The sequence below is a fragment of the Mustela nivalis genome, assembly GCF_964662115.1.
Source record: "Mustela nivalis genome assembly, chromosome: 12".
Classification (NCBI taxonomy): Eukaryota; Metazoa; Chordata; class Mammalia; order Carnivora; family Mustelidae; genus Mustela; species Mustela nivalis.
The window spans coordinates 41,774,789-41,801,186 of record NC_139031.1 but is presented as its reverse complement, the minus strand read 5'-3'; the positions used below and the strand labels follow the sequence as shown (position 1 = coordinate 41,801,186).

Below are 26,398 nucleotides of genomic sequence, written 5' to 3'. Positions count from 1 at the left end.
AGGTGACGCCATTGTCTCACAGAGATCCATCAAGGTCAGTTCAGTGTGTGGATCTCAGATCACCTTGTCCTCTTGCTCTACTCTCTTCACCAAATTACTCCTAAGAGAGACCTTTTTTTCTTTCAAGTTTCTATTTAAATTCCAGTCAAGTTTCTATTTAAATTCCAGTTAGTTGACATACAGTGTAATGTTAGTTTCCATTGTAGTATTTAGTGATTCCTCACTTACATGCAATACTCAGTGCTCCTCACAGAGCCCTCCCTAATCCCCATCACCCATTTAAACTCCCTCTCCCCATCCCCTCTCCTCTGGTAACCATCAGTTTGTTCTCTACAGTTAAGAGTCTGTTTCTTGGTTTACCTCTCTCTAAAGAGATTTTCTTATGACCTTCTTTCTTGCTTCTTTACCCTATTTAATTGCTTTTCTGAATCCAGCTCCTTCTCCAAACCAAGAAATCTTCTTTATCATTTGCCTTGGACCAAGAATGCTTCCATTCCTTTCATTGACCATGCAGTGATTTCCTTATGGGCCTTTCTGTTTATTTCTTGGGAAACCCAGCTTTAGACCACTAGTTTATTCTATCTGTAACTCCCTAAAGTGGATCTGTAACTCTTTCTTGTGGCAGTTGTGTGGCCTACTCATAGGAATGCTATTTGGCTAGCCTTCTCTCCTCTTGGATATGTTCAGACTTAAGGAATATTGGCTTTAGAATCCTACTTCTGGGCATTTCTTACTGATCTTACATCACTCTAATTTTGTCTTATGCCAATTTTACATCCAGACAAGATCCATTCTCTCCTTTGCCACCCCTTTCTACCTTCCCATCACGGCCTCATCCCCCAACTTCTGAACATCTTCTGGACATTTTCTCACCAGCCTAAAAGTGCAAGATCTTCTAGGAGCAAAGTCATGTTGCTCTTTCCAGAAGCTCAGAACAGGCTAAATGAAAGACTAGAGTTTGTTAGAAACCCAAGAGGGTAAGATTTAAAAACACACATGGAAAGATTTTCTCTTTTTCTGTTAAAAAAGGGACTTTTTCCTTTGGCTTGTCACTCTTAGGAGACAGTGACAGTGAATGAGGTGAAGTCCCAGGGCAGAAATGCACACACAAGTTGTTGTAGATGTTCTCCTGGTGTTTGTGTCATCGAACTGGTACCTACTTCACCCATTCTCTGGAAACTCATTCACTGCCAGGGTATTATCAGTAAAGCAGTAAGAAAAGCTTCCAACACACATTTGAGACATAAAGAAAAACTCAGACCAGGAGAGTGTGTCTTTTGCTCTGGATTGAGTCTGAAAATGCTTTTCATACAGTTCTCAGCTTTATCTAATGGACAGCATCTACACACACAATATCAGGATGTACGTGAGAGCATTTCTTCTTGACCTTCTAGTCAGACTGATCTTTGATCAGTCAGGATCTTTGACAGGATAACCTAGCTGTCCTATAAGTGACACAGAAATGTCACTATTCAGTGGGGTCATAGGCTGATGGATCTTGAAGTCTTGAGCCACCTATCTGAAAAAAAGAAATGAATGTTTAAAGACAAAGCCTCTAATATTTTAGATGGTCAGTTCAGCAAACCAAGAGGAGCCTATGTTCTCTACCTTCTGGAGCAAAGACTATTTCCTTGGTGAACAAGGTTGTTATGTTCTGCTGATTCTTTCTAGCACATGAGGAATTTCTCCCCATGGCCTGGTAGCCTCCAGCGCCTCCTCAAATGTTGAAGTTTATGTATGATAAGCTCAGGGCTGAGGAGGGTGGAAGGGTTCCACAGCACCTCAACCCTAGGAAATGATGATTAAACAACTATCCTTCTCTCAGGGATGTCTGTAAAATGATGAGGAGGCAAATGTTTTCATTTCAGACATTTCTATACCAGTGTTTTTCTTTGAAGAGGATCTTTTCAGAAGCTATATATTTATTACTTTAATAATTTCACTGTAACAGATAATTTAGTATTTGACATTTAGTGTAATTACATGTGGGATTTTGGATTAATAAAAAATTACATTAAAAATTATCATCTTTGGGACGCCTGGGTGGCTCAGTTGTTTGGACGACTGCCTTCGGCTCAGGTCATGATCCTGGAGTCCTGGGATCGAGTCCCACATCGGGCTCCCAGCTTCACGGGGAGTCTGCTTCTCCCTCTGACCTTCTCCTTGCTCATGCTCTCTCTCACTGCCTCTCTCTCAATAAATAAATAAAAATCTTAAAAGAATATTACCATCTTTGTTATCTTTCCATATCCACATTTTACTTATCATTGGGTACATGAAAGCACAAGTTGGTCTAACACAATTACTAGAGAAAAGGGCAAAACTATAACCCTAAGAGGAGCATGGTCAATGAGTGGTCCTCTACAAGTTAAACAAGGGTATGTTAGGTATCATATTTAAGGGCAAACTTTGTACAGTTTTAAAATTCGGAGCCTCCAAAAGTGTTTCATGTGCTATAATACAACATTTAATATGGTGAGATTAAACAGTAACCAAGAATTTGGATAGAACCTTACTGTTCCTTGTTAGAGGCTAGTCATTTGTACTATGTAAGGATACATGTGCTTGGGAATTATTGGTGGATTTATGTGTGGTTGATCCTCTTTTCTTTTCCTTTTCCTCTAGGTTTGGAAATATCCTGGGATGGAGACAGTTTTGTTGAAGTCATGGCTGCCCCCCATCTCAAGGGCAAGCTCTGTGGTCTTTGTGGCAACTATAATGGACATAAGCGTGATGATTTAATTGGTGGAGATGGAAACTTCAAGTTTGATGTGGATGACTTTGCTGAATCCTGGAGAGTAGAGTCCAATGAGTTCTGCAACAGACCTCAGAGAAAACCAGTGCCTGAACTGTGTCAAGGGACAGTGAAGGTAAAGCTCCGAGCTCATCGAGAATGCCAGAAACTCAAATCCTGGGAGTTTCAGACCTGCCACTCAACTGTGGATTATGCGACTTTCTACCGGTAGGTACAGTGCTTTGGGGGATGGGTTTTGGTTAGAGACCAAGGACTGACTCAACCTTGAAACAGAGTGTATGAAATTTTTTGGCATACAAAAGAAGGGCACCCAGGGCACATGGTAAACACTTCTTCTTTCTTGTGTTGTAGACAGATCTTATCTTGACTCAGTCCCACATTATATACCAAATTAAGAAACTGCAGGGAGTATTTCAGAGTTATCTCCTAGAGGTCATTCTGGTTTTTTGTGTCTGCAGGCTCACTGGGAAGCTAGTGATTTTTCTAGGTGTTGGCTTGACTCTAAGGTTGAGGAGTGCTTCCCAACTTCTGTCTGTACAGCAGTGGTACAGGACTGAAGAGCAGAGGTGGGAATCACAGATAACTCTGGCTGCCTCTGGGCGTTTGAGTAAGCTTGGTTATTTGAAGCCTGAGGAAGAGTTCAGGTCTAGCCCCAAACCAATCTGCAGGTATAAAACAAGGCAGTGAAATGAGAATCCCTTGGGTCTTGGCCAACTCTCAGACTTTGCATCCAAAGTCAGAGGAGAGTAGAAAAAAGGCTCAAAGATGGAAGTAGGAAACTCTCTCATTGAGAAAATGGATTCCATAATTTTTTCTTCCATGCTGCAAGGTTGCATTTGTGAGTTGATGAGTCTGGCCTGGCTGTACTTCCATTTATTACACAATTCCATGGGTTCAAGAGCTATGACTGTCTATAACTTTAACCACTACGGGTGTGGGAGGAAACATGAGACGACACAGCCCAAAAGGCCTTGTTGAAGTGATTTGCCTGTGCCTCTTAAAATGAGAAAGCTCCTGTGGTCTGAAGCCACAGAGAAGTTATTTTTACTCTTTAATTGCCACCAGTTTATTTCCCCTAGTCCTCGTTAAATGTGATGTTTTTTTATTTGATCTTTGGACATAAAAGATAAAATTCTATAAAGGCAGCTCAAAGTGGAGTGGAAAAAGGACTGTCCCTGTCATCACGCGCCCCTGAACATGGCTGCATCTGCCAAACCATTTGGCTCCAGCTCCTACGTTTAGCTCTTTCAAGCCATTTTCCTGTTATAAATTTGAATTCTCTGGGTTCCCTTCTTCCTCCTTCCTGTACCACCCCCCAGATCGACCCCACCCTTGTCTACTGAAATTGAAGGATCTTAATGTAAGACTTGGGAGTGAGTTAAACAGCTGGACAAACAAACCAGGCTTCATTTGGAATCTAAATACCCATCACTTGAAGGTCTGAGGCAGAGCAGTAGAGCATAGCAATTAAGAGCTTTGTGGTCTTCCGGGGCTAAAAACCCAGCCCAGCTTTACAACCTTGAACAATTATTTAAGCTCTCTAAACCTCAGTTTGCTTATCTGTGAAGTGGGGATAATAAAAGAAGCCACCTTAGAGAGTTGTAATTCAAACTTAGTAAGATTATGAATGTCAGTGTATGTGCTCAGCCCAGTGCCTGTACATAGCAAGTGCTCTGTGATTAATTGATGGCTGCTGTAGTTTCTTCTATTAATTAAATTAAATGGTGAACAAGTATAAAGACTTGTTTGGAAACCCCTCTGCCCCATTTGCGGGTTTGAATTGGACCCTTCTCTGTCTAACATAGATGGGAAAGGCTATGCTTTTCCCAGGGCCCCAACAGTCTACACCTTTGATTTTTATCCCATTTTGAAGGAGTATGTTGAAAACAGGAACTGTAGAGCAGGCCTGCAGAGATTAGTCCCTTTTTGCAAATTTCTGTTTCTTTTCCCTGTGGCGATTTATTTCCTCTCATGATCCCTGGACTGCAAACAGGAATCTGATGAGCACCTTGGCAGAAGTCGTGAGAAATGACATAGACACGAACAGAGAGAGGCGGAATGGTGAGGTGGACACGCAGATGCTTGCCTTCCGCCCTTGGAAGTTGCTGCTGCCGCCACAGCAGCCCAATGGGGCTGCTTATTTGCATTAGAGGCTTGATGTGCGGAGTCTGGGGTTTTTAGGAGAATGCTTCTGGGATCTCTGTGATGAGGACTGGAGCACTGGTTGTGGTGGCAGGTGAGCTCACGTTTGCTGTGCGTGGGCTAGTGGCAGAGCACCCTTCCATGGCCAGTCACCCCTTCTCAGAAGAGGCAGGGGAGCTCAGGAGAGTGGAGCTGGACAGTCCTGCCTGTCACACAGCCTGCTGATGATCTCATGCCCCAACCAAGAGTGTGTCTTTTGTGCCTTTTCAAGTGAAGCTGGCCAATGTTAGGGAGATCTTGGGTTTCTTCCTTTCTTTCAAACATCCATGTGGGAGGAAAAAGAAAATGAACAAAGTCAACATAGGAAGGTAATTTTGTTCCCAGGGGATCTCCTGGGAGGACCAAATCTTAGAGAGGCTTTAGGAAGCAATAGACAAAGAATGTGTTGGGTGATAGCAAGTTGGACCTAATCTCAGCTCTGCCACTCTCCAGCTGTGTGGCCCTGGTGGCAGCTGAGGTTCAGATTCTTCACCTGTGGAATGGGTATGACAGTAACTGCCTAGTGGGGTAGCTCCCCCAGGGACTGAGGTCAACGGACAGTGCCATGTTGTACATGGGAGACAACCGGTGCTGGCTCAGTGGCTCTTGTCCTGTGTCCCTTCCTTTCCCCAGAGAATCTCGTCTTCAGCTCAGCCACTTGTCTTTCTGATTGGCGATCACTTCCCCTGCTCATATCATGAAGAATCGATTAGATAGATTCTCACTGATAAATCCATGGAACAATTTAAAAATGAGCTGTTTCTCATCGGTGACACTGAGTGAGATAGTAGAAGACAAGACTCCATTTTGATCCTTTTAAAAACGTGTGTTTTGTCTTATAAGAGTAATCTATATGTTCGTTGTATGACAAATATTAAAGTGAATAAAGAAGAAAATAGAAATCATATGATATTTCACCCATGTAAATTTTTGCCCATAAATTTTATGTTATTGGTGGAATTTCTAAGATGAATCTGAAAACATAGACATGACTGTAGCTGTGACCTTATTTATGAATCAAGGATTTGCCTTGATATCGTGAAAAGTCATACACATAAATTGTGTATGAATTTGATTCCTTGCATTTTCCCTTCACCCCCTAAAGAAATATGAGTATTTCCTGTAAGGACAAAGAATAAGGTCACATGTCTACAAAGGCAGCCTTCCAAGCATCACTGTGTTTGTGACATGGAGAAGGGAGAGAACAAAGAAGATAATTTCTCTGAGGAAATGTTACTCATTGATAAATTCCACAGGGCAAATTCTATTATAAATATGAGATAGCTATTCTTATAAAGTGAAAATCATAATTCTCATTTCTCTGAATAAGAGTTTACTTTTGAGATGTCTAGGACTTAAAACTCTTGTCTTATGTTGGTCTTTTGTCTAGTCCAACGTTTGAAATAGTAAACTGTCTATTGTCTAAAAACTTCAAAAACTTTGCAGATGAATAAGAAAAGCAGGATTTTTGTGTCTCTTTTGGGAAACTTTTTTGTTTTTTCTGATTTTCTTCACAAATCAGTTCTACCCCATCATGGCCTCATTTGGCATAAAAATGTAATATTTAATTAAATACTAATTTAATCTTTGTGATCAGCATAATTTGGTTTAGTTCAGTAATTGAATATGTTTAGGTGCAAGATAATTTAATTATGAATCACATAAAAATTTTAGCTGGCTGCGTTAATAATGTGTCTTAAGTCCTAGAGTTGCTAATTGTCTTTAATGTTTTACATTCTCCTTTACTGGTATGTTACAGAGAAATTCCTAGTAGCTAGGGGGGTAGTGTATTGTGGAAAAATTGATATGAATTCATTTGAATTCTATTTGGATTCATGCATAGGCTCCCCCAAGGGAAATGTGTCGCGTATGTTCACACCTCTCTTCTCATGTCTCATGTTCACCTTACTTTCCGGGCCTCATGTTGCCCTCTCTATTCGTGTTTCCGATGCCAGCCGAGACATCCAGAAGGAATAGGCAGACTCCTTCCGCCCAATGCGCCCCAAAGTTTCCCTCAAAATCCTTGGCAACCAGCATCAAATCTGCTCCCCACTTGCTGTCTTGGGCCACACCGATGAGAAGCTTCAGGTAGCCCTGGGCAGGGAGAAGCCAGGAGGCGGGCTGGGCTGTGTGGGTCAAACTGGGGAAAGAGAAGACCTCATCGCTGCGTATGAAACATCAGCAGTGGGCTTTCTCCCTCATGCAGACCCAAAGCCCAGACAGAATCTTTACAACAAAGTGTAACCTGACGGCACAGCAGGGCTCTGAAGTCAGGGCAGGCCCACATTTCAGAGAAGTCAGGAAAAATGGCTGTGAACTGCAGCAAAGCCCAGGCACGTACAGACCATAGTCGTCTCAGGGCCGTTTTCCTCTCTCTGCTCTCCTTAATGGGGTATAATTCACCAGAGCAAAAATTCTGTTCACTTGTTCAGTTTGGGAAAGTGTCTGGGGAGTCCCAGTCTAGGAAATGTTCTTTTTTTTTCCATGCTGTGGTTTGTACAGCTGTAAGGAATTGAAGGATTGCCAGAGGATTCACAGATGTGTCCTTCCTGCAGAGGTACTGGGAGGTAGGAGGTGGGAGTAGCACAGGAGAACGCTGGAACTTCTATCGCACCATGGTGCTGGATATACTGGCGTCCGGGGACTGACAGTGGCTTCCTTCCAGGAGAAGATCACAGACTTTGGGGATGACCCACTTTGTGTTTTCCTATGAAGGAAACTAATCATTTATTATAAAACAAGAGAAGAGATCAGGCAAGAAGTTCAGGCTCCGTGTGACTGTTTGTGTGTGAAAGAGTCATGTAAAACTAACTGCAATTCTATAATTAAAATCAGCCCAATCTTCCCTTGCTTCAGAGAAGAACATGCTGGGAACATTTCTGTTTGCTTCTTTTAATAACTTGTCTCAAATCACCATTAGAACTAGGACCCTAAATCAAATGAGATATTCATCTTAAAGTGTGACATTATAGGCCTTTTTTTTTTTTTAATTTTTATTTTGGCACGTTAAGCTTTTTGGATGATTAGTCCCTCTGAATCTGTCAATAAGGTATGCTGACAGCAGGTGGCAGTAGACACCTCAGTTATACGACCTACCAGCCATCACCCCTTACAAGTCCACCCTTAAAGTTTAAACCGTTTTCCCTACTCGTTAATGCGCTCTCTCTCTCTCTCTCTCTCTCTAACTTCTTCCCTAGGCTGCTCCTTTCACTGTATCTAAATATACAATGCACATTCCTGCCTCTGGGTCCATGCCATTCCCTTCCTGGATGCCCTCATTTTCTGCACTGATTTAAGCTGAAAGTACTGCTGAAGTCTCATCCCAGGCCACTTAAGTGTTCTTTCTTTGGTTTCTTAGATATGCTGGTTGTGTTTATCATTATTTAACATACACTCTGGTGCACTGCCATCAGCTCTCCAGCATTGAGTTTTAGGTTCACTGGGGAATGAGAGATGTCTTTTCTACCCTTTTGTGTTTCACCCAGCATCACCCTGGGAAGTCACCCCTGGAAGGAAATGTTTCTCAGCTCCCTTGCTAGCCTCTCTCCCATTTTTATCCTCTCTGATCTATGATTTCTACTTCCCTTAATTTCAAGTCCATTTTAGGTCTTTATTTCCACACTCAGTTACACACTTATAGTCAGAGTGTGCTTGCTTCTCTGTGCTATCAGGGAATAGATGGGTCAGGGCAGGCAGGGCTTCTGGTCCACCTTCCATGCTCCAACAACTGTCAGCCCTTCTTACTGTGTGAACCCATTGCTGTGACTGGCTCTGGAGCTTACCACTACCTCTGCCTACTCATAACTCATTGAAAGCCACTTGGAGGGGTGCCTGGGTGGCTCAGTCAGTTTAGCGTCTGCCTGCAGCTCAGGTCATGATTCCAGGCTCCTGGAATCGAGCCCCACATTGGGCTCTTTATTTAGTGGGGAGCCTGCTTCCCCTTCTCCTCCCCACTCGTGCCTCTTTCTCTATCTCTGTCTCTCTCTAATAAATAAAATAAAATAAAATTTTTAAAAAGAAAAAAGAAAGCCACTTGGACCTCCCAGCTCCTCTTTAATCTCTCAGCCAGGATTTAGCCTCGCCATCTTCTTAATGCAGTGTCTTGATCCATAGACATTTCTGTGTTCACCTCTCTCAGTTGGTCTTAGGACTTTGAATTAGCCTTCTCTTATGAAAGCACAACAACTGACCTCCAATGGGGTGATCTTGCTGTGGCAGCTGACCCTGTGCCCTGGCACCCCTCAGTCTTCTCCCTGAGGAGTCACGCTCCTTCTGCCTTATTGCTGGGCCTGAGCCTTCTGACAGGTTGGAACCTAAGCCTTGTTGTGGTTTTCCCTCCAACTTACATCTGTTCTTTACCAGGTCAGCTACAGGTAGATTCTTTCCAGTTTGCTCACCAATAAAACCCAAAATAAAGATTTTCAATGGCCTTCAGAGTGCCTGGATTTCAGTTCAGAAAGGCCCTTCCTAGTTAGTCCAATTTTCTTGGGACCAATGGGGGAAAAAACAAAAACAAAACAAAACAAAACAAAAAAATGTGAGCACACTTAGAAAGGTCCAGAGTTGCTGCTTGGGACATCAGTGTATCCAAGTCTAAAGTCATCTCATGTTTAAATTTTCATATCGAAAAGAGAAACAGTATCCTTTAAAGAAGAAGTAAAGAAAAACAGTACCTATCTTAGCAGGTAGGTTGCTCGCTGAGGAGACTTTGGGCCAACTGTACAGCTAGCCAACTATGAAGGTGGAGGGAGCACAGTCCATAATAGACAGTCCTCGCCTTAGACCCCCACCAGTTTGGAGGTATTCCCCCAAATCACCTTCAGGGTCAATAATTTGCTAGAAGGACTAACAGAACTCACCAAATGCTGTTATAATCACAGTTATAGTTTGTTACAGGGAAAGGTTATAGATTAAGATCAGAAGAGACATAGGGCAGAGTCTAGGAGACTCTCATCCAAGCATGAGCCTCTGCTGTCATTTCCTATGGAGTCATGCACTGGCATTAATGCCTCTTGGCCTCCGTGCTGCAACATTCACTCTTCACAGGGAGTTTCCAATCAGGAAAGTTCATGTGAACCTTTGGAGTCCAAGGATTTTACTGGGCCTACCACCTGCTACCCGCATGGCTGACTTCTGCTCTCCAGCTCCTCCCAGAGCTCAGGCTGGTGCCTCTAGTATCCAGTTCCTGTGGAAGCTGGGACTTTTGTGATGCGGCCCAAAGCCTCCATCATAAATCACATTGTTAGAGTGACATTGTATCCAAAGCCCCCAGGCAAAAAGCAACACTCCCTCCAAGCAAGACCTTCCAGGGGCCTAGAGATCATGGCCCTGGGATCCAAAGTCCAGAGCCAGACTTTGGGCAAGGTGAATTCTTCACTGCACAACCTGTCTGACTCAAGGTTAAATCTAATTTCAGTTTGATTTTAATTTTAGCTTTGAGGTTATTTTCAGCATAAACTTCCTGGAATCCTGCAGTGTTTCTCCTCAGAAGATTACATTCTGGGATGCAATTAAATGAGGCTTTTGAACACATTTGAATGAGTGTCATTGTCACAGGTAAAACACTAATTATTTTGTAGCACCTCTCTTGGCTGCTTAGGGGATGTCTTGATTACTTCTCAGTAAGCAGGAGGCATTCTGCTGGAGCTTCCATATAGTTTCATTGTTTTTTTGTTGTTGTTGTTTTGTTTTTGTTTTTTTTAAAGATTTTATTTATTCATTTGACAGACAGAGATCACAAGTAGGCAGAGAGGCAGGCAGAGAGAGAGGAGGAAGCAGGCTCCCTGCCAAGCAGAGAGCCCAATGTGGGTCTCAGTCCCAGGGCCCTGGGATCATGACCTGAGCCAAAAGCAGAGGCTTTAACCCACTGAGCCACCCAGGTGCCTCATAGTTTCATTGTTTATGAGTGTAAGGCTTCCTCCATCCATGAGAGCAAGGCTGGTGTGGGTAGTGTTTTCTTTATTTCCCTGTTGAGCTAAGTGGGGCACTGAGAGATGAGGGGACTCCTGGGAGTCTGCCCATGGAGCCCGAGCAGCCAGCCTGACCGGACACCCGGTCTGTGTCTGCTCTCAGAGTCTCTTGCTGTCCATTCAGCTTTTTCAAATATCCTGCTCTGCTATGATGTTTGGAAGAAGATTTCATCAGTTATTTAATTTCTTCCTTTTACAACTTTCAGCAGAGTACCTGCTGTGCGTCAGATACGGTTACAGGTTGGTGATTCAGGACTGAACAAGAGAGACCAAAGCTTTTCCCTCAGAGGACCCAGAGACTAGTGTGGGCAGACAACTATAAATAAGAATCAAGGTCACCGCCAACCGTGAGAGGAGGAATGGAGGAGATAGGGCGGGCTGGGGGAGGCCAACGTTGAATTAGGTCACAGGAAGAAGCTGCACAAGGAGCTCTCCTTTGAGTAGAGTCCATGGCAAGTGGGAAGGACTGGTGAGGAGCCCAGGCAGGGCAGGGGGAAGGGCACAGGCCCCGATGCCGGGAAGACTGTGGCCATTGTGAAGAACAGGAAGGAGGCTGCCATGACTCACACTTGTAGAAAGTAATGAGAGTTTGTAACTCTTAATCCCCTTCCGCTATCCCACCTTTCCCCCAAGCTTCTCCCCTTCTGCAACCACCAGTTTGTTTTCTATATCTGTAAGTCTGTCTCTGTTTCATTTTGTTGGTTGGTTGGTTTTGGTTTTTAGATTCCACATATAAGCGAAACTGTATGATATTTGTGTTTCTCTGACTTGTTTGGCTTTGCATAAGGCCTTCTAGGTCCAACCATGTTGTCACAAGTGGCAAGATCTCACTCTTTTTTATGGCTGATTGATATTCCATTGCATATCTATATAGATAGATAGATAGACAGATGGACAGATAGATGGTGTATCTTCCTTATCTATTCATCTATCGATAGATACTTAGGTTGCTTCTGTATCTTGGGCTCTTATAAATAGTGCTTCATATATCTTTTTGGATTAGTGTTTTTGTTTCCTTCAGGTAAATATCCCAAAGTGGGATAAATAAATCATGGGAACGAAAAGTACAGCGTAAGTAATATAATCCGTAATATTGTCATAGCTTTGTATGGTGACAGATGGTAACTAGACCCATCAGGGTGAACACTTAGCAGTGTCTATAAATGTTGGTACTATGCAGTAGCCTGAAACTAATATAATATTGTATGTTAACTATACTTTAATTAAAAATAAATTAAGTAATTAAAAAAACCACACACACTTGTCAGGGGAAGAAAAAAGTGTTGGTTATGCTGCCAACAACCACATGAGCTTGGAAGCTCATCCTTGCCCATTTGAGGCCCAGATGAGGCAGCAGCCCTAGCCAGCACCTTGATCACGTCCTTGTGAGATGCTGAGAAGAGTCCTTATCTGGACTCCTGATCTAGAGAAACTGAGATAGTAAAGGCGTGTTGTTTTAAACCACTTAATTTGTTGTGTAAGCCAGTAAACTTGTTGCACAGCAATACACAACTACTATACATAGAAATCAATTTCGACTCATCTTTGGATACTGTTTCTTAAATACCGACAGAAAGTACAATATGAGCACTTTTTTTTTTTTTTATTTTAACCGTTTCAGACTTTCCTATTTTATATAGTTTGACATGACTCCCCAATTCTGGGCTCCCTGTCCCTCCTCTGTGGTCCTAAAGCACTCTGTACTTCCCTTTATCATTGTATATTTAACAGATGTATTGTAAGTGTCTTTTTTAAAAACCTTATCACTACTAAACCATAAGTTCCTTGAAGCTCCTATGTTTTTGTCATTATTGTATACCCAATACCTAAGAAGGAACATGGAGTATAAATGTTTTCTCAAAACATGTCTTCAAAAAATACATGCTGGTTGCCTAAATAGGGAAAAAAATGAATAAACAAAGACATATTTTTAGAAGAAGATTTTTATATTTATTTGTCAGAGAGAGAGTGTATGTACAAGCAGGGGCAGTGGCAGGCAGAGGAAGAGGGAGAAGCAGGGGGGGCCTGGATCCCAAGACCCCGTGATCATGACTTGAGCTGAAGGCAGGTGCTTAACCAACTGAGCCACCCAGGCATCCCCAAAAGATTTTTCAATAAGTGATGGATAGAGTGGTACAAAATGGGTGTGGCATAGTTGTCAGGCTGACTTTGGAAACTGCGTCAATTTCCGAACTCCTCTACTTCTAACTTGTGTGCTGTTGAGCAGGTTGGTTCACCTGCAGAGGCCCTGCTGTCCTGTGTGGAAGAGGGTGGCAGGAGCACCTTCCAGATTGCTGTGAGGGTTTGCTAGGAAGCTTGCAAGAGGCACTCCACATGGATATGTACTCCAGGCCTGGGATATGGCAAATGCTCAGTCAGTGGCTGTTTTATTATTAATATTTTTTCATTACTGAACTAGAAGCATGTCTTGTGTGTAGCTTACCTTCAGTATAATCTATTTAACCTGGTTCCAGAACCTGAAAAAGTGTTTCAGTTTTATTTTCCATGGTCATTTCTAGACCCATCTGGAAGAACTTCTTCATATCTTGCATGGAAATGGGTGTTTTTTCTTAAAACAAAACAAAGCACACAAAACCAAAAGCTGATTGGGAATTCATTGAAGCACACACAGTGTGCTCTTTACAAATTATTTCACCTGACAGTATTGACCCAGAAGGGAAGTAAAAAAGGGACAATGGATTCTCTTAGATGAGTACTTACATGGGAACCTCGAAAGAAATTGGACTCATCCCCAGTGAGGGTACAGACTGAGAATGGAATGAGTTCATGTTCATGTGTCTTATTTTGTTCTTCTTAGAACAATACAGAGTGTAGGAGAAGTGTATGCCAAATTCTGACTTTCTTCCTACCAAGATTCTTTGCCTTCTTTAAGAGTATCTGAGCATGGGGCGCCTGGGTGGCTCAGTGGGCTAAGCCACTGCCTTCGGCTCAGGTCATGATCTCAGGGTCCTGGGATCGAGTCCCACATCGGGCTCTCTGCTCAGCAGGGAGCCTGCTTCCCTCTCTCTCTCTCTGCCTGCCTCTCTATCTACTTGTGATTTCTCTCTGCCAAATAAATAAATAAAATCTTAAAAAAAAAAAAAGAGTATCTGAGCATAATTTAACCTTCATTTGGTGATTCAAGGTTATTACTGGGGTATTAGTTGCACTTAGGAGCATCGTTCCAAGAGACCTAGGGTGGGGGTGGGACTCCTAAGCTCTGTTTGAAATTTAGATCTTAGTAACTCGTGTCTTCTTATAGCTTCTCCTTGATCTATTTCCTTCACTTCTTTTTTTTGTTTGTTTTGATGTAGGAAATAATGTTTGTTAATACTGTTTGCCAACTAGGTATTTAAAGGTTTTGAAAAAAAGACCCAAGGCTTATTCCTATGAGAAAAGCACCTTAAGACACAGACTGTATTTATTTTACCCCCTTCTGCCAGTGGTTACAAGACAGCTCAGAGAAAGTTTGTGATTCATTTCAACCAAGTGTACAGAACTTCAGGGCGAGGATTTTATTTTTTCAATTAATCACAATTCTGGATTCATTTTTATCTTTCTGGTATTTCTCATTTACCATTTCATTTTATTTCATTCTGCCTGGAGTTATATAAGTGGATTTAAATCCTTTCTGGAACAAGTTGGGAAATAAGTGACAGTGGTCATGGGCAAGGGCTCTAGGGCCTCTGAACTTACAATGTTTTTCATTATGAAATAGAGCAACAGGTTGCTCATGAGGCTGGGTGAGGTTTCCGCTGTAAAGCCCAGATGGAATGACCAAGGAGTCAACTTCTGCTGGCTGCATCACCAGCAAGATATTGTGCCCTTCCTGAGGGCAGGCCTGAGCCCTGCTGTTTCAGGTTGTCCTTGGAAAATCGGGATATACAGGATACACAGGGGGCCTGAACTCTGGATCAAGAGAACCTGGAGACAGTTGTCCTCGCGCTTCCATCAGGCCACATATAGATGGGTTGGAACTTTGATGTGTCATAAGTACATCCATGTGGCTCAATGAAGCCATAGGGACAAGTGCAGAATCTTCTGAAATTAGCTGGTGTCCTGGCTGCATCATGGGCTTCTCAAAGGTGTCATGGTGGCCCTCGTATGTTCTGGGAGCAGCAACAGGGCTTCAGTCCAGAGCCCAGGGCTGTACTGGGTCTGATGGCCCTCTAGGAGTCTTTGGCTGTTTCCATCAAGTTGGCAAAGACTAAAATCAATGAAAAATGTGCAAATACACAGTATGAGATAAACTTTTGCATTCATGGATCCTCCTACATACTGTTCTCTATTTACATGGAAATCTAATATTCAATCTTATTTTTCTTCTGGCCTGGCAAATAAAAGGAGTAGTAGGCTTTCATACACAGGCTTTTGGAGGGGGCAGTGTGTATGTAAATAAATTCAGAAGTGTGTATGCGGTGGGAAAAACAAAAAGACTGAGGGGCAGTTTAGTTAAAGAAGAAAATAATGAATTATTTTTTTATATATCCACAGTCCTCTTTTCTAGGTTTATATTCAATTATTCATGTCTGGGAATCAATGAAATCAATAAATAATAAATTAAAATAGATACATATTGTCTATTGTAAAAAAACATAGATGATTTTATAGTCACTGTTGATTGATTAAATAATTCACTGGGCGCTGTTCAAGGTGCTGGAGATAGGATGGTGAACAAGATAAATGAGTCCTCTGGCTCACAGTAGGCTAGTGAGTGGGCAAGCCAAGCAAACAGGACTGTAGACAGGGAGGGATACATTTTTGAAAGAATATGTACAGGGTGCTGTTGGAATCTGCCAGGGGGTGACTTCCTGGAGGAGGTGACTTCCTAAACTGAAATCAAAAACATATGTAGAGTTTCACTGCACTAAAAGAGGAGTGAGGGGTACTAGCCAAAGGAGCTTGCATGTTCGAAGCTGTGGAGGCCAGCAAGAGCCTGGCACAGCAGCTAGGAGAAGGCTATTCCATGGTGCGGCATCATAAATGATGAGGGGTGTGGACCGTGAGTCAGGAGGCAAAGGCCTCAGTCAAGTCATTACAGTTCATGCCCCAGCACCCATCAGACAATGGAAGGGACACACCATAGTGTCTTTTAGCCATTAACTGGAACAGGTTATTCTGAGCAGTGCTTCAGTAAAGCTGAAGCTTTGATTTATTCATCATTCATTTTTTTATTAGTTTTTATACACCTCTTATATATTGGGTCATTGCTCTCAAACTTTAGCAGGTTTCAGAATCATTTCATGGGTCCAGGGCGAGGCCTCATGTGCATTTGTAACAAGTTGCCAGGTGATGCTGGGGGTTGGGGACAACACCTGGGGAACCTCTGCACAGGTGAAGGAATTACAAGAAGAATTGCTTCCAGGGGTTTAGGGGTCCTTAAGGGACTCAGTTCTCTGAGATTTTGTCTACTCAACAAACTTTTTTTTTTTTTTTAATTATAGGGTGTGTGTGTGTGTGTGTGTGTGTGTGTGTGTGTTTGTCTTCTACAGTCTATCTCCAAGCGTTAGAGTTGAGAATGCAGAGTGGGTCCATGGTTAGGGGAGTAGGAGCTAAATATATGCCCACTTAGACCAAAGTGGTAATGGGAGCTCAGTGGCATTTTCTTGATGTGTAGTTCAAAGTACAAACACCAAAGCAAATCTTTTTATGTCTTTTTTGGTGAGTGAAAGGGGTCTGGTCTTACTGCCTCCTTGTTCATAAGGCCAAGCCAAGCGTAAGTCCTCGATTTGCTCTGCTGGGTTATTTGTGAGTCAGAATTAGAATCCAGAGTCAGAGTTCTGATCACTGAGATGTTTTCTGCTGAGAGCCTGGTGCAAGGAACCACCCTGGGCACTATTAGAGGACCCAAGGCCGGGCCAGTGAGGTGGGCGGGAGGGCCGAATACAATGCAGCTTTGTTGCTGGTCAAGATCAGAGCCCAGGGTTCCTGTGTAGAGGCAGGGCTGCCCACATCCTCTCTTCCCCCATGTCCTCAGACAGGCCTTGGAGACAGGGGCCACGACTGTGTGCCCAAAACAGCCGACAGGATGTATCTGTAAAAATCTGTTTCCTCTCTACTGGCATTAGGCTTTTAAAGAGACTGGTCAACCAGCACAGAGAGTAGAGAATAAATGCTTTGCAAGGAAATGGGGAAATCTGGTGGCGATACTGGAATTAATAATTCTTTTAACATGAAAGAGCTGTTCCCTATGATCTTTACTGTCTTACCTAGTGTTTGGAATTTTAAAAGAGAGAAGACAAGCTGGTTTGTTCATCGCATCGCAAGCTAACGGCCCATGTGTGAGCTTAAAGGTAGGATGCATTTGAGCTGCTCAAAGAATACAGGCCAGAAGACCTTTCAGAGCCCCCAAAAGCTTTTCCATATGAAGAGGAAACCAGGAAATTGAAGTCTTCGTTTTGTCTTTGTGATCAAAGCTGGGAAGGAAAGATATTAAACAGATACTGACCCATAGTTCTGTGGCCACTGTTAGGATTTATTGGCCTGAATAGCAAATAAGGTTTGCAGAAATCTGAAGTTGGTATTTACTTGAGGAGATAAAAAGCTTCAGATCCAGAAGCTGACTGAAAACAGAGGGTTCTATTTTATAGATAATGAGTCCGTGGGCTTTGGCGATAAGAGTACCAGCAACTGTGTTAGCTGACATTGATTGACATGCATTACGGGCCAGAAACTCTGGGGGGGTCTGATAATATATGACGACATTGATAATAATGGACAATGCTACCCTTAACTGGAGGATTAAGAGCTTACGTGTTGGAGTGCTCACTATGGGCCAGGCAGCCTCTGAGGGGTTTTTGCCTGCATGTAGTGTTCCATCTGTGTGGATGAGAAACGGGGGTGTAGAAGAGTCAAACATACCACCCCAGGTCACCAGGCAAAAAAGTGGCAGTCAGGACTTGAAATTAAATCTGTTATGACCCAGAGTTTATGCTTTTGACCGTTACCATCATAATCTGATAATAGTTCCTCCTTGCCACCTGTTCTCGACCCTAAATTTTCATTTTCTTTTCTCTCTTTCTTTCTAAGATTTTATTTATTTATTTGACAGAGAGAGACACAGTGAGAGAGGGACTACAAGCAGGGGGAGTGGGAGAGGGAGTAGCAGGCATCCTGCTGATCAGGGAGCCGGATGTGGGGCTCCATCCCAGGACCTTGGGATCATGACCTGAGCCGAAGGCAGATTCTTAATGAGTGAGCCACCCAGGTGTCCCTTTTCTTCGTTTTCTCAACTGAGCTAACAAACTTGGATTTTGAAAATGTTGCATACACTACAATTTATTTTTATTTCAAAGGGTGTTTTTTCTTTTAAAATATTTTATTTTAAGCAAAATTATCTGCTCAGGCTTTGGAAGCAATGTGTTACAGTTTATGTTGGCTGAATTTTAAATAAACCAATTTCATCCTATTGGTCTTTTAAATAGAAATATATGAATTTCAGAATGGTGGCAATTTTTCTACTCCAATTTTTTTCTGGTCCACAGTATTAATGCTAGCGTGAAGACACACCAATGCCCAGTCCCACTGCGAAAGACTGAGTTCATCGTGGAATGGCAGTGCTTGATTCTAGGGCTTTACACCTATAAAGCATTTCTAACTTTTTCATCTTTTTTCTTCTGAAACTGTTTAGAAGCAATTTCTAAAGAAAGAAACTGATTTTTATTTCACATCTTGCTTAAGATGTTCCGATTGATGTGATACTGGTAACTCAGTGATTCTGAACTTCTGGGAGGCCACAGTCCTTGTTGAGAATCTGAGGAAAGCTAATCCTTTTTCAAGAAAAATGTATGCACACTGTGTATATGACAGGGAATCATCTGTGTGGGCATCAGTGGACACTGGGTTAAGAAATCCTGCCTCTTTCCTCCCTCCTTCTCTCCCTTCAGCTCTTTAACCAGTGTTTTTTGAGCCCTGCTAAATGTTAGGCCTGGTGCTGTGTGTTGGGATTACAGCAGTGAGTGAAATAGACATGGCTCCTGTCTGCATGGGGCTTATAGTGTCCTGAATGAGAAAGATAGTAACTTAATATTCTCACAAATAAATAGGCTATGATATGTATGTGGTACAGAGGAATGCTTTGGTGTATAAGCGGATCATTTCACAGGAGGGTCAGACCCAGTAGGGGCGTGTGTGTGTGTGTGTGTGTGTGTGTGTGCGTGTGTGAGGGAGGCACCTGCATCATACAGTGACTCCCTCTCTCTCCCCAGCAAAAGCTACTTGAGGTGAGAGCAAAGGATGGGTAGCAGTGAACCAAGCTAAGAGGCAGAAAGAGAGGGGCCCAACCAGGGAGTATCATGCCACATGTATGCCCCACTGAAACGCTGAGGTAGCCAACCCTTGGAACTACCTCCGTGTCCATCCTAAGGAGCTCTGTGTACTTCCTGGGTTCTTGTCTCTGTGTAATAAAGTCCATGACGCAGAATCTCACCTGTCAGTGATTCAGTCATGTCATGGGTTGAATCATATTCCTCCTGAAGATAAATCCCTCTCATGGAGCTTTAAGATGGGTTTTCTCTTCACCCTCAAGAAAGTCCATCTGACTAAACCTGTTCTACCCTGGTCAGGGGTTTACGTCACTTGCTGCGATATGCTTGGAGTCCGGACCCTGTTCCTTTGCAGCACCCATCTGGAATGATGCAGGCACCCTCGCTGCACGTGTGGGCACACGTACAGATGTGCACACGGGCCATGGCCATGCTGTCAGCACACATGTGTGGGCCGTTATGCCGGCTCCGGCTCCAGACCCGTGTTTGGGCTGGCAGCACTGGGAGCTTTCGAAGTACAGCATCACAGTCCCTACTTTCACCCTCTGGAAACAGAATGTGCCATTTCCATAGGGTTCCCACAGGATTTGTGTGCACACTGAAGTGTGATCTGTGCTGGTTTGGTTTTCTCCATTTCCACTCTGACCTTCTCTGTACCGTGTTGTTAAACATTTTAGTCTCAGTGCTTCCCTGAAAGGCCTGATAGCACATTGAAGACTATAAGTATCTATACTTTAATAGAATACTTCCTTTTCCTATGCAGAGAAAAAGAGGAGTCCAAGTCTCTGTTTTGTGGGACAGTTGGAATTTGACTGAGGGGCGGCCCGTGCGCTGTCACACTCTGCAAAGGCATTTCACCCATTCATGGATTGGTCACTTGTTAGTTACTGGCCTTGTTCTTCATTATTTACATCAGATGGAAAGTCTCTTAGAAATTTTCGAAGTGGTTGGTGATGCTGAAACAGCAGTTTTACACTAATCAGTGAAATAACTTCTGTTTGTGAGTTGTAAGATCATTTGTGTTTGCTTCATGCCCTCTTAGAAGTGTCTTCCCAGACACTGAGCCACAAGATGACCGCGAAATGCAGCCCGGGCGTCAGCCTCGCTCATGCATTTGGCCTGGCTGGCCGGCCACACCCCCCACTCTCCACGGGGCCCATTCCCGCCTGCTCTCTGATTCCCAGGCTCTGTCCTTCAGTTCTTCATAATAGCTACTTATTCCCTACCTTGCTTGGCCAGCTAACCACCCATTTTGCTCCATTTTTCTTTTCTTTCCCTTGGTTTTTGCGTTGCTCACCACTTTGGGTAAGAGACCCTTCCCACAAGAGTTTCAGGCCCTGGGCATCCCTTGGGCCATGGTGGACCACAGCTCTGGAGAGTGCAAGAGCCCGTGTATTCAAGCGGCAGGATAGCTTTTCTTTGTACTTCGATGGCATCCTCTATGTCTAAGTTTTAGCTGTCTTTGATTAAGTTTAACTGATTAAGTTTCCTCACCTTATATGGATTCAGTCTTTTTTTCTTTTTCCAGTGGCATCTAAAGAAAACCCCACTTAAGCTAGTCTCAATAGTAATGTGTTTAATCTGTAAAAACGAGGATTAATTGACTCATGAAACTGCAAAGGGTATTTTCCACGTTCATTCATGGCTTGATCCAGAATAAAAGAGTTTGCCAGGGGCACCTGGGTGGCTCAGTGGTTTAAGGCCTCTGCTTTCAGCTCAGGTCATGATCCCAGGGTCCTAGGATCCAGCCCCACATCGGGCTCTCTGATCAGCAGGGAGCCTGCTTCCACCTCTCTCTCTCTGCCTGACTCTCTGCCTACTTGTGATCTCTGCCTGTCAAATAAATAAATAAAAATCTTAAAAATAAATAAATAAGATAAAAGAGGTTACCAGAATCTGTGCTTTCTCCAGTTCCTGCCACAGTCCCTCCGTGTTGGAATATAGTCCCCTCCACCCCAAATTCTTCTTGCTTCGAACTTCAGACAAATTATGTAGACAGGGGTGAGTCTCTTCTCCCCCAAACCCCAGCAGGTCTCATGCACCTCCTTGCTTCTGACTGAGTCTTGTACCCATCTCTAAAACAATCGCCATAGTTGGGAAGATCACATGAGTTGATTCACTTAGACAAGTGGTTCTCAAAACTTTGGAGACTCCTCTGGAGGACCCGCCCAAACACAGATTCCTGACCCCACCCGCAGAGTTTCTGATTCAGCGGGTCTGCAGTGGGATCTGAGAGTTTCTAATGAGTTCCTAGGTGGTGCTGATACTGCTGGTCAGAGAACCACACTTGGAGAACCACTGGTTTAAACCAATCAGGGGCTCATCACATAGATGTGCCAACGTAATTCAAGGTGCTCTTTTACCTGAGGAAGGGAGATGGCTATTTCTTCCGTTCCCTCTCTAGCATACTTGTGCTCCTCTTGAACCACAACTCCTGCCAGTGTGTCGTGAGGAACACCTCTACAATGGACTTTTTTAGGCTCAGGGAATGTGGCTATGACCAGACAGAGTGTTTATTCCCATGCCTGGAGGGGTGATGAGACTGGCAACAAGAAGCAAATACATATATAATATATGAGGTGATTTCACGTGCTACAAAGGAACAGGGAGCAGGGAAGGACATGGATAATGATGCCAACTTCTGGGGGGGTGTTTCATGTTAATTCGGTGAGGGAAAGGCTGTTGGATAAGGCACCATTGGCGCAGAGACCTGAAGGCAGAGAGGGAGTGGGCCCTGCCCCAATGTAGGAAAAAGGCCTTCCAGGCAGAGTGCACGGGGCTTGGAGAGATGAGGAAGTCACTGTATCCAAGGCAGAAGGAGTGAGGGAGAGAGGGAGAAGAGGTACAGAAGCATAGGGCTTTGCAGGCTGTGGAAAGGGCCTTGGGTTTTTTTTTTTTTTTTTTGCTGTGACATGAGCAGCACCTCTGGGAATTGGGACTTGAAATATGACAGAGTAAACATGGGTGTTGAGAGAATGAACTGTGCCCTTATTTATATTCAGTTAGTGTCCAACAACTGAAAATCCAGAATTGGGCTCTAAGTGCACGTGGCATTGTTTGCTCCCTCCCTTCACCATTTCTCGTCACCATGTATTTTGAAGCTCAGTTATCTACCGAGGAAAGGAGACATGAGCTGTCTTTCTGCTGGTCAGTGCCTCTTGATCCTCTGCCTGAGTTCTTTTCTAGTTAAGCCAAATGTAAGATTGCTGGTCAGTGCCTCTTGATCCTCTGCCTGAGTTCTTTTCTAGTTAAGCCAAATGTAAGATTGTTTTCTTCTGAATGTAAGCTCTGAACGATGACCCACCATCACATTAACTTGGAAGTCCACCATTTCTCCCATTCTTACTGCAGGCACTGGGGAGAGGGATGCCTGTTGAATTGTGCTTGGAAAAAATTTTTTGGAAGCACTTTGATTTTTTAAAAATAACTTCTCCTCAAAGGAGAGGAAGAAATGAAAAAGTGGATCTGATTAGAATGCAGGTGTCACAGAAAGGTGATATGTTTAGAGGTCTGTAGGACTGCTGGAACGGGAGGCCTCTTGGGACCTTCAAGAGAAAGAATCATGAGGGCTGATTGTAACAATGAAGCTGTCCCCGTCTCCCAGAGGGCAGGCTTATCCAGGGGGCTCTAAACTTATCCAGAAGCTTGTGGTGCTGGGGCCAGCAGTGAGTCCTAGTGTCTGCCATCTGTGGTGCTCAGAAGTGCTTAGTGACTCTATCAATTTATTCCATCAAGTTCATGTTCCAGAGTGTGGTTGTCAAGGCTCCATGCCATCTGGCAATACCTTATGTTTTGAGATTTGCTCACTTTTACCTACATTCTATTCCAGCCAATCTGGCAACCCCTGAGTGTACTTGGTACTTTCCCATGAATATGCCTTTGTTTTTGTCTGCTGTCACTTGCTGGGACTGTCCTTCCCTGCTGCTCCCTGTTCCAGCCCAGTTTAAGGACCTTTCCTTCCTAAAAGCATTCTCTTGAGCTAAAATTGATTCCTCCTCCCCTATGCTTCTCATGCCATGGTGGTTCCATTTTATGCACTGATTCTATTTGGTCTTGGATATATTACCACGATTCCTCTACAAGTTCTTGAGGGAAGAGGTCATTTGTCATTCAGGTTTATGTCCCTCTCAAACACCTACCACACCCCAACATATGACAGAGGGACTCAGAATTCTCAACAAACTCACAGTGAGTTGCACTAAACTGAATTCTGGCTCTCGGTGAGTGATGGTAATTCTGGGCCATTTTAATCCTGGGGCTTGCCAAGCAATTTTCTTTTCTCCTTTTTTTTTTCTTTTTCTCTCCCCTTCCTCGCTCCTTTTCTCCTTCCCTCCTTCCTTCCCTCCCTACCTTCCTGCCTTTTGTGTTCTTATACAACCTCTCCTTTTCTTTTTTCTTCTGGAACATGTGGATTACATGTTCTGAGTGCTCAGGACCACTTTCCCTTTTTTTTTCTTGAAATTTCTAGAACTGTTCTAGAATGAGAAGTATGGTTCAACCCAACCAAATAGTCTGCCCCTGGGGTTGAAGTATAAGTGTGCAGTGGTGTTTGGAGAGGCCCAACAATGAGCTCAGATACACTCTGCTCTCTCTTGCATAATGCTTAGTTTACTGGCTTCTTGTCGCAAACTTGTCTTCCCTCCTTTGGCCCATTGCCAGGGTAGGAGAAAGGACCCTTGTTACCATCAAGGGTCTCCCAACCTGAAAAATTGGAGTTGGGCACGCTTGGAAACACATTTCATATTGGAAAGGAGAACAGAGAGAGCGGATATGTGTATGGCCTCGGGGCTATGGGATCCTCAGAGATGTCCCTTACTACATCCATGTAGCTTGATTTGTTTTCTTTTGCTCAATGATCTGTCTTCTGGATTTATCTTATCTACACATCTCCTCCTATGTGGAGAGATGATTGGCTAGGAGCACATATTTTGAATGAAGAAAGGAGGTATGTGTCTTCTATAGAGAGGAGAGGGGCAAATAATGCAGTATGCCTTTGTGTCTTTGGGTTCTTATTTCTTTGTGAGTGTGTTGGTTAGAGTCATTTTTGTTCCTAACTGCCTGTCTTGTGTGACTCTCTTCTCACAGATGAATTACAAGTTGAGGCATGTTGTGCATAATTGGGCTGTCAGGGCCATCAAGTTGTGTGAATTCTGAATACATTCCCATACGTCTGCAGAGGCTGGCACCAGATTGTGAGCGTGCCACTGGAATAATACACGCCTTCTTGTCCTGCTTTGGACTTCTTCTTAAGAGAGGCCTGAGAAGACAGGTTCAATTTGGGTTTTGTTCTTCTTCCCTCAAGATGACACTGGAAGGAAACTAAAAGCACCTGAGGACCTGTCAAACTCAATCATATTTATGCTTAGTAATCAGGTTCACCACAGAGGGCTAATCAGTAGTGTCTGGACTCACCAGTGATGAGAACAGTTTGATCTTTGACTCAAGTCAAGTTATTTTTCCAGTGGAAGATGAAATGATTTGTGATACATGGATTCCTCAGTGAGGATGCAGTTAGTCCCTTTGTAACTTCTAGAGTATGAGACAATTTAAGGGACAAAGTACATGTTTACTTTGCAGTTCTATTTAAGAAAGGTGACTGTGTCCTCTCTAAGGGTCCATGTGCCTTGAAGTGAGTAGAGTAAACTGTCTTCCATGAGAATCAGAGATACTGTTTCATTCAAGCTAACATTGCCTCTGAGCCAAAGGAGCATTGAGACAATTCTCATTGTTGACCTTTAGCAGATAAGGAAAGGGGAGTGATTAGATTGCAGACCTATTTTCCAAAGATGGCCCAGTCTATGAGAGGCACATAAGCATTGGATTGATATTCAGGCCTTCAGTGTCCAGTATCTTCCAGAGGTTATTGTTGATTCTTATCAATATAATACTCATGTGAACCTGACCCCAGGTCCCATGAGATTACATACCCAAAGATTATGCCAGCTAGGCTTAGAGGGCTTAATTTCAAGCCTGGGTGGGAACAGACAGAATGCAATCTTCTGTTAGGGGCACACTCCACACACTTACAGACAAAAATACCCTAGAAAGGGGGCCCTACCTTTCTTATGTGCTCCTGTTGGTTCATATTTTGATTGGGAAAGGCATAGTCTTTTCTGCTTATAACCTTGTAGGCATGATTAGGCATAATTGACTCCATCTTGCTTTTCACACCCTCTTCTGTCGGTTACCACGTCTGCTGGTTTATCCTAAGAAATGATGCACATACCACTTCTCCTTAACTGGCTCTATGATTGGGTGCTTTCCTTGGCTGTGAAATGGGATGAATACTAGCTCTATGTTGGGTGGTCGTTAGAACCCAATTGGACATGCACACAAAGCATCTAGTCATAGAGCGTGTGTGTAGATAAGGCTTAACTAGAATCACTGCCCTCCACTCCCCGCCTTTCTCACTCACGGGCACAGTGAGGCTCTCATATCCACGAGCCTGCACTACTTCCCCAGACTCTTCACATGTGGCCCCTGCTGGACTCTATTTTCTCCTCTAAAGCTCTCTGCCTGCTGAACTCCACACACAGGTGCTGCTTTTGACCTCTGGTATTCTCATCAAAATTCTTAAGTGGCTCCTTATTTGATGGACAAAGTCCAAACTCATTTGCTCAGCATTTAAGGATTGCTCCAGTCTCTACCCCACAAACTTTGTAAAATGAATACTTTGCTATGTTGAATACAAGTGGCAAGAGTGGACATTCTTGTCTTTTTCCTGATCTTAGACGAAAAGCTTTCAGTTTTCATCTTTGGATATGATGCTTACTGTGGGTTTCTCATATATGGCCTCTATTATGTTGGAATGTGTTTGCTCTTAACCCACTTTGTTGAGATTTTTTATCATGAATTGATGTTGAATTTTATCAAGTGCTTTTTCTGACTTCTGTCGAGATGATCATATGATTTTTATTCTTGATTTTGTTGATGTGGTGTATCACACTGATTGATTTTCAAATATTGAACTATCTTTGCATCCCCAGAATAAATTCCACTTGATTGTGGTGAATGACCCTTTTAATATATTGTTGAACATGATTTGCTCGTGTTTTGTTGGAAGATTATTGCATCTGTATTCATCAGGGATATTGGCCTGTAGTTCTCTTTATGGTGTCTCTCTCTGGTTTTGATACGAGAGTAATGCTGGCCTTCGAGAATATATTTGGAAGTTTTCCTTCATGGAATTTTTGGAATAGGTTGAGGACAATAGATATTAACTCTTCTTT

General features: G+C 43.3%; 1 protein-coding gene across 5 annotated transcripts in view; it reads left to right on the top strand.

The window, feature by feature from the left end:
* BMPER (BMP binding endothelial regulator) overlaps positions 1 to 26,398 on the top strand; it is a 247,090-nt gene that overhangs the window by 172,800 nt on the left and 47,892 nt on the right. For all 5 annotated transcript variants that reach the window (XM_082691759.1, XM_082691758.1, XM_082691761.1 and 2 more), the window contains one exon: positions 2,626 to 2,962. In XM_082691759.1, coding sequence (XP_082547885.1) covers positions 2,626 to 2,962 — 337 coding nt within the window. The remainder of the gene's footprint in view (positions 1 to 2,625; positions 2,963 to 26,398) is intronic.